The 9186-nt window shown below is 52.1% G+C and overlaps 1 protein-coding gene across 1 annotated transcript; it reads left to right on the forward strand.

Moving 5' to 3' along the window:
* Positions 1-2785: 2785 nt before the first annotated feature.
* LOC117640398 lies at positions 2786-6577 on the forward strand. Its single transcript, XM_034376876.1, has 4 exons — positions 2786-3073; positions 3136-3276; positions 3680-3859; positions 6404-6577. Exons 1-4 carry the CDS (start codon positions 2786-2788, stop codon positions 6575-6577), a joined length of 783 nt encoding a protein of 260 aa, XP_034232767.1.
* Positions 6578-9186: the final 2609 nt, after the last annotated feature.

Genomic DNA, 9186 nt, shown 5'->3' on the forward strand with positions numbered 1-9186 from the left:
TCCTGAAGTTTGCCCCTGATATGGCCTCCGGGTGATTGATCAGATGGTTTTAAGTGTGGCCGATGCGATGCGCGCAACGGGACAAGCCTCCAAGTTGGCCGTTAGGTGGGAGCATCATCGCAATGCTTCCGGGCAGAGTTGTCCGAAATTACACCGAGTGTCCGAAATTACCCCGTTTCACGGTACGACGCAGCTGGTGGTGGAAGGCACGCGCCGCACAACATGCCCGGCAACGCGTCCGAGTTCGCCATCACGCTCACCTGGCTGCCCGGCTACAGCGGCGGCCTCGACTAAGGGAGGGTGGGGCACCATGACCACTTTTTTTTTGTGCCTCCCTCTACTCCACCGTGTGGTTCGAACAGTTAAGTTTCTAGCATGAGGGGATTCTTTGGACCTCCAAGGACCTCTTCCACCCATTGGAACTTGTCTGCAATGCACGGCAGGCTCACAGAACACTTTGGAAAATAAAACGCAAAGTGGTCATGGTGCCCCACCTATGGGGCACCATGACCACCCCGTGGGGCACCATGACCATAGTAATTTTTTGGCCCAAAAAAGTGTACTTTCTACCAGTATTCTCATTGAAATTGTTTATATCGCTGTCATTACCATCAGGCCAGTCAACTAAACTAAAAAACACTGTAAAAACCTTCGAAGTATCAAACGTTCTAAGATGCCTTGAAATGGACGGTTTAAAACAGTTAACGCTCTAAGGCTTTCAAATTTCACATCCAAAGCTATGACATGTGTTAACATTTTATGTTTGTCTTGCTAAGACGAGTCCAAATTCGTATGCAAATTTCAATTTGGTAAATTTTAAGAAAATTATCGCGGTTACTACACTGCAAACAAGTGAATTAAATGCTGTTTCTCATAATGCCAGAGCCATCTTGGTGCAAAGTAGCCACGGATCGCCTTCGCGGCCAACTTTTGCGGTTTGGAGCTCATTTAGTGCAAGAGAAACCACCATTTCAAGTCTCAGTTTCAGAACCATTCTTAATCATCTTGGTGATTCACAAATTATCACAAATTTGTGATAAAACTATCTATTCTGCAGCAATTATTCAACCTTTATACATTTTCAGAAGCAAAAAGCAAATTTTCGACGAAAATAAATCATTATCAGGCCAAAATATGAGAAAAAACACTCAAATATGTGTGGTCATGGTGCCCCACTAAAAAGTGGTCATGGTGCGCCACAGTGCAGTTTACGACTCTAAGGCTCCCCGAGCAAGCAAACAACTACTTAGAATTAAATGTGATGTTGGATATTTTGCCGAAGAGCCGACATTTTGAGAAAAACCTAAGACATCGAACCTATCTTCTCAAATGTGAGAGTGAGAAAAAATATCCCAGATTTGAAAAACGCCCAATTTAGCCAAAACGCTGTAACAAAAATTTTGGCGAGGTGCTATGGTCGTACCCTTGAAGCTAGAAGGTAGGGCTCTGGCTGAAAATAGTTAGAATTCTATTCTCTCGAAAGTCCGGTCGACCGGTTGCCGTCGGCAAAGTAGTTCCCGAGAGCGAGGGGGGTGGTCATGGTGCCCCAGTGGTCATGGTGCCCCACCCTCCCTTACAAGCAGAACTACACCATCTGGTGAGCTACACAGCCCAAAAACGCCAAAAACTAAATTTACTTTCGAAAAAAAAAATATTTTCTTTTAAATGCAGGTACCGGGACCGCTGCCCGTCCCAGTTCCTGCGCCACCTGAAGGCTCTTGCCGGTACATCGCCAGTACAGGAGAACCTTCTACGCCAGCTATGGCTCTGTTGCCTGCTAGTCCACGTCCAGGGCATCCTCGCCGTCCAGGCGGACGTGCCCTTGGAGAAGCTCGCCGAGCTCGCAGATAAGATCGCCGAGGTGACACCGACCCCCGCGCCCCCGGCGCTGGACTTCTCCGCCCTGGAGCGGCGGCTGGCCGCCCTTACCGACCAGGTGGCCTCCCTCAGGAGACCCGGTCACGCTCGCGGTCCCGCGCCGCGGTGTCGCCTCCCGCCGCCGGCGCCGCCAAGCCGGCCGCCACGTCGGCCGCCCGGACGTGACTTGCCCTGCTGGTGTTCCGCGCGTCGCGAAACACACTATACGCAGCATTTCAATCGGACCACCGACGGTCCGTCCGTGTCCTGCCGTTGGCGCCGCCTTGCTCCCGCCCGAGGTTGCCACCGGCGTGGCCCGCCCGTCGGACAGCCAGCCCGTGGTCCTCGCCCTTTCACCTCGCGGCGAAGGGTGAAGGGTGGCCTCCTTGCGATGACACCGCGCCCTCAACGACCGCACCATCCCGGACAGCTGCCCGGTGCGCCACAAGAGGGGGGGGGAGCCTTGTTAAACAATTCTCGGGGCGGAGAGGCCGTGACTTTTCTGTCTGAGTGTTCGAGCAGCTCCACAGCCTGAGCCACCCCGGCGTTCGCGCCTCCCTCAAGCTGGTGCCGCAGAGGTTCGTCTGGCCCTTCGTTAGCAAGGAAGTTCGCAGTTGGGCGCGCGCATGCGTCGGCTGCCAACGCAACAAGGTGTCCCGGCACGTCAACGCCCCCCTCGCCTACTTCACGACGCCGAGCACGTGCACATGGACATCGTGGGCCCACTTCCAGTGTCGCAGGGGTTCAGGTACTGCTTGACTTGTGTGGACAGGTGGACCGGCTGGTCCGAGGCGTGCCCCATCCCCGACGTCGAGACCGAGACCGTCGTCTCGGCCTTCTTGTTCTGCTGGGTAGCGCGTTTTGGAGTCCCTGTCCGCTTCACCACGGACCGCGGATCGCAGTTCACGTCGCACCTCTTCCAGTCGTGATGCAGCGCCTCGACGTGGAACACCACTTGATCACGAGCTGGCAACCTGCAGCCAACGGCTTGGTGGAGCGAGACCGCCAGCTCAAGGCCGCCATCATGTGCCACGAGGACGAGTCCTGGGTCGAGTCCCTGCCGCTCGTCCTGCTGGGCATCAGGACCGCCTTCAAGGACGACATGGCGTGCACGGGCGCCGAGCTAACCTACGGCGAAACCCTGCGCCTGCCCGGCGAACTAGTCATCCCCATCAAGGACGACGTCACCGTGCTGCTCGGACGGCTCCGCCATCACGTAGGTAAAGTGCGCGCCGTGCCCGCGTCTCGCCATGCTAACCGCGATGTGTTTGTCCTCAGGAACTTGCAGACTTCACCCACGTCCTGCAGCACACCAATGCAACGCGGCGCGCCCTGGAGCCCCCGTACGCAGGGCCGTACCGCGTCCTGAGGCGGGACGCCAAGACCGTCGAGATGGACATCAAGGGCAGGCATCCCACGGTCTGCTTCAATCGGGCCAAGCCCGCCTTCCTTCTGGCTGACGACGACGCCGGGCCACCCCGGCAACCCTCCAAGCGTCCGCCTGCAGGCGGGGAACCCACCGCGCCGCCCAGCCCGGCGCCTGTGGTGACTCGCTCCGGGCGCCACGTCCGCTTCGCCGAGCGCTAAACCCCTGGTGCATCCTTCTCCAAGGAAGGCGGTGTGGCGACGTTGCGCCACCGTTCGAACCCCGCGCGCGTCAGCGCGCTCCCCGACAATCAGATGCCCCTGGTCGCCACCGATCAGGTGCTGCCTGCGCGGGCCAACCTGTCGTCGGTCGGCTAGGTAGTTCGTCCACTGTATTAAACCTTGTTATTGTTACTTCACTGTCATCATGTCAGACTGTCCTGAACTAATCCTACAGGTTCGCGTGGACGTTGGGGTGCCCCTGTGTCTGACTCCCCCACTATTGCAGTCCTGGCGGCGCCACTGGGTGCAGGCGCGGCTCATGGTGGACGCCCTCCAGGACACCCCCGCTGAGGCCGTGGAGCTGGTGCTGAGCTCGGCGCGCCTCGGTCTTCAGACAGCCGTGATCCGAGTGCCCGTGGGTCCGAGGTCGCGCGCCTCGGTGTGCCGCACAGCTTCGCGCTCGCGGTGCCATGCCACGCCTTCGTCATCGCCGCGCTTGTCGAGTCGGCCGAGTAGGCCGAGGTGTTCGTGGCCACGCGCTCGGACACGGACACGGAGCGCTGAATGGCCGCGCTGCGCACGCCGACGTCGCCTCGCGCCCTGAGCACCGGCAGCCCCGCCCTGCTGCGCGGCCGCCGCCCGCATCAAAGGGGGACCTGCTGGCCGCGCCGCTGCGCCGCCGGGACCTCCAGGGCTTTCCCTCAGCTCCGAGGACAGCCTGGACAGACCCAGCCTGTGCGCCGGCCTGCGAGTGCCGTTCCCGGCAGAGTTACGCGCCAGGGAAGCCTCCGGCGCCGCGGCCTCGGACGGGGCCAAGACTAGCACCGTACCGCGGCCGTCGGCCAGCCTTAACGCAACGCAGGCCCGGGCCGCACGAGGGCGGAGACCCTGATCGCTCAGACCTGCCCGGGCAAGGACGGCCGTCCACGTCGCCGTTGCAGTCTCACTCTTGGGTCCGCGCCGCAAGGAGCGGTGCGTGTCCTCTGGTAGATGTATTTTTCATTTGCACTCAACCCAACGGTTCGGCCCACAGATCCTCGGGGCTGACGACGACGGCGCGGACGTGCTGCCCGCGGTGGACTTTTCGAGCGTCGCGGTGGCCGGATCTCCAGGGCACAGTGGGCCAGAAGACCGGCACAGGCGGCCAAAACTCAACAAGCGTTTTGAGCTCTAGTCGCTAAACAGGACTCGAACCGAGCGTGTGACTCCACCAATGGATTGCTCTCCAAACGAGGAAATCCATTGGTGGGATCACACATCCAGTTCGAGTCCTGTTTAGCGACTCTGAGCGGAAGAGTGAGCTAAGTCGACTCATCCCAAGGTTGAGTTTTTACAAGAAAACTGTCTCCAAAAACATTACGCATCATCTCTTTTAAGGCCCTAGTTGATATTTCACTTAGTTCATGAAAACACAGGGGTGAGAAATGAGGTGTAGTTTGATATGTCCCCTCTTACGTTTAACAAACGGTTGGAAAAAAAAAAGATGTCAGTTACCTCTCCACTTTTTCTAAGTAAAGTGTATCAGAGGGTTTCAATTTGTATATTAAAAATTAGCTCACTAACAGGAGAACTCAGACTAGCAGTTTGAACCGTCAACTCCAATCCATTTATTAGTTAACAATGTTCACGCTAAAAGTGAATAAACTGCGCGAACATTGAATACTCAGAAACGAATGGGAATTCAGTGTTTAATGTTTATACCAGCGGTCAATCTAATAATCTAATATAAAACATATTTGGTCCCAAATGTCACTTCTTGATTTTAAGCTCAGCGCAGAGACTTTGCTCTCTGAAAGGAACATTATGTCATAAGTAATGAGGGGAATCAGAGAACATTAATTAATCCTCTTGTAGTCTGAGCGTAATCCTTATGAGTTTTCAGTGCTTTTTCAACAAAACATGTGTCAACAAGGCGTGGTAATGCAATTTCTGTCCACTGTCCACTAGATGTGAGAACGGGACCCTAGTGTACTGGGAGGTCAAGGACCGCAGAACGCAAATCGAGAGCTCGCCGCAGGAACACAACCGAAGTCGTGGAGCATGGGATTGCCGGCCGTTGGACAACGCCTAAACGTGAGTATTATCGTTTGCATGGTAGTCAGACTCCTCGTTTTGTGCCACTTCTGAGGCCTCCGTTTTGTCCGAGAGTCATCCCCACCACTGTGGCCCGGTTCGCGCCTCGCCGGCCGGTGCCTGCCGTCGCCTGCCGGCCAGGTAGGGATTACGGCGGCCCAATCCGCATCGGCCGGCCGGGCTCGGTCCTTCGTTTTGTCCGCATCTACTCCCGGGTAGAGGGACAAAACGAGGAGTCTGACCCGCAGTGCGCTTACATTACAATTGCCGTCTCAAGATCCCCTCTTGCACACACCCATTCATTCATTCATTCACTCAGTCACTCACTCACTCGTTCTCTCGCCCACACACAGACAACATACCTGAATGCAGAGACGTCGTGTAAAGGTCCATTATTTAGGTATTCCACCTTGAAATAGTTGTATGCATTCAAAATGTCCTGCTGCCTCTGGCTGTTGAAGCTTCGGCCTCGGTTCGACACACAGCCCTGGGTCACGATAGGTTTATTCACCCGCACCGCCTTTTTCCTTTGTAGAATGTTTTTGCGAGCCCTAAGCCCCATGATTGATTGCACTAGGTCACTTCACTAAACGCAATTCACTGTACTGTTTTTCACTTCACGTCACGAAATCTCAAATCTTCTCAAATCACTAACTCAACTGCTGTCAAATGGATCAACAAGCAATAACTGGCTTGAAAAGACAAGTGACATCAACCAATCAGCTCTATGCAAATTTCCAGCCCCCCCCCTTTTTTTCTTCTTCTTTCTTTAATGGCGGTCGGTTACCCAAGCTCATGTGTCCATCAATAAAATTGATTTTGTGTATTTTCAGAATAGAAGGCAGCATCTGTTAAAGTTTTTCATTTATTTCAAATCGTGTTTCAGGGACACTGCTGCTACAATCACCACAAGACGGTCTTCATGGCGGTGCCTGGCAAGCCCGAGGCCCCGGGGTCGGGGCTACGTGCTCCATTTGCTCCATCTTCAACGAGCAACTACAATCTGGACGCGAGCGCTGCCTTGCTGGTCTCCGTGCCTCCCCCAAGGACGTCCCTTTAAGATTAAGGCCGTGTCCGTCGCGTGTCAGTTCTTGACTGAAGCATTGATACGTGCCACTCACCCACCCACCTACCGAGCGACATTAGGGGATGCCACCGCCACGCGCCGCCCCCTGCTGTCGGACTTGAAAAAGTTTTCCCCTGCCTGCGACTACAAGGTAGGTTTACGCCAGACCGCGTCTTGTCGTAACAGGCTTCGCGATGTCTCGCTGCCTGCTCCTCCAATCCACGCCTGGCGTACCTACCTTGGCCTGCGGCGCTAGCCTGCCTGCGGCAGGCAATGGCTTGTCCGTTGTTGGTTATTTTTTAACTTGTTGAATGCTGGGGGGCTCCGCCCCCCAGACCCCCCTACATTCTAAATAGAGTTGTTTTATCTACAAATAACACGATCTTGACCCTTGTCACTTTTTAACTTGTCGTAGCTGGGGGGCTCCGCTCCCCAGACCCCCCTTTTTCCAAGACAGAAGTGGTCTATCTGCAAAAATCTCTACTTTCCGCCGTTTTTTAGGTGTTTTTCGCCTATAAAAACTGAACCAGTTGAGCTAGGATGGTGAAATTTCGCGTGTGCCGAGCCAAGGACATACCCAAGAAGTGTGCAAAATCTCACTGAGATCGGCCGAGCCGTTCAGGAGGAGTAGTGCGGACACACAGACACACAGACCGACAGACAGACAGACAAAACTTTTCAACCCCACTGGAGTAACAGGCTTCGCTATCGCTCAGCCAATTAAGACCGCGCGGTGGGACATTCCCCGGCCTGACAGGTGTTTAACGTAGTTTGCAGTCAGAATGTAATTGTTTTCAAATCACTTCCCAGCTCATAACTTCATGAGGTATCTTATCATCTATTTTAACATGCATGGATTCCATGGAGTTTTTTTTCTGAAGTTAGAAAAGTATAGTCTGTTTATTATTGAATTTGGGATTGTCAGGAGGTGTAACATATAGTAAGAAAGAAACTATCACGTATCCTGTAAATTGCACAAACTAAAGTTTGATTTCATTTTTTATTTTATCGAAAACCATTTAACAGTAATAATGACAAATATTTACAATACAAATGATATAACAGATGTCTTAGCAGAAATGTCCAGAGATGTGGGTCTTTTTATTCTATTCTGAAGTCAGTAGTGTTATTTCAAAAGCGCTAGCATTCGTGTAAACTGAACATCAAAATATAAAGTCATATATAAAAAAAAGTCAAATATAAAATCATAGTTCGTTAACAAGGTAGAGCTCGTTTTCCATAAGGTACCTTTTGAGTTGAAGTTTAAATCCAATAGGCTCGTTTTGTAGGTCTTTGATGAACTTTGGCAATTTATTGAAGAAGATGGATCCCTGTTGCCTGGATTGTGGTCACCAATTTTTCCTCTGAAGAAAGATTTGTGGGTATCATTGGCTCTACAGACATTATGGCTAGGAACATCACTGTTATGGTGAATTTTTCCAGGATGGTATTTAACTATGTAAACATTTTTGGTCAGGATATGCTACAGGTTGTGGGTGATGGGTAAACTGTTCCTGGCGATGGCCTGGTCTTGATAAGACTGGTCTGGTGGGTTCGATTCCCACTGGCGGCATCCTCACATCCCTAAGCAAACTGACTATCTTTTAAAATAAGAGGACAGTTCCCGCAGTTCATGAACGAGCTTCTACTCCTTTGCCTAATTTGACTACGTGTTACAAAACACTTATGTCAAAATCATTTCTGTGAACACGATCCAAATGAATGTTGAGCATCACAATCAATCGAATAAATTAAGAAGGCGTTCTGCATGAGGCAGTCCTTGATAATCTTAGAATTTTTTAAATGCATATTTTTGGGTTCTAAATAAATTTTGAATCTTTCCCTCTGCTGTACTTTTTCATAAAATAAGTTCAAAACTTATTCAACCAATTCAATAAGTTTCTTGTGGTCTACACAAACAAATGCTTTATTTCAGTAAGATTCAGATTCTTTAGACATGTCCAGGAACAAGCCTGCTATCTCGTCTTTTCTGTTAATGGCATTGTTTCTAAGGTCAGGGCTACATCCTTGCAAACAAGGAATGTTATTGTTATTGATATGCATGTATTCGTGTGGCACATTGTTTAATTTGAGCAATTTGAGCAACACTCAAACACCATTGCATGTCACTACCCTTCTGCCAGTTTCTTAGATAAATAGTGTAGGACTGCCCACAAGGAACTCCAAATGGTAAAAGTATTTAAATCTATAACCATTTCTGGTCATGATTTGCTCCAGGTTGTGGGTGATGGGTAAACTGTTCCTGGCGATGGCCTGGTGGTGGGTTCGATTCCCACTGGCGGCCTCCTCACATCCTTAAGCAAACTGACCACACTTAAAACAAGGTAGGTTAACGCCAGACCGCGTCTTGTCGTAACAGGCTTCGCGATGTCTCGCGGCCTGTTCCTCCAATCCGCGCCTGGCGTACCTACCTTGGCCTGCGGCGCTGGCCTGCCTTCGGCAGGCATTGGCTTGTCCATCGTCGGATACTTCTTACGTGTTGCATGCTGGGGGGCTAGCCCCCCAGACCCCCCTTAATTCTAGATAGAGTTGCTTCATCTACAGATAACACGATCTTGACCCTCGTCACTTTCTAACTTGTC

This window comes from Thrips palmi, unplaced genomic scaffold (genome assembly GCF_012932325.1).
Source record: "Thrips palmi isolate BJ-2018 unplaced genomic scaffold, TpBJ-2018v1 HiC_scaffold_12, whole genome shotgun sequence".
NCBI lineage: Eukaryota > Metazoa > Arthropoda > Insecta > Thysanoptera > Thripidae > Thrips > Thrips palmi.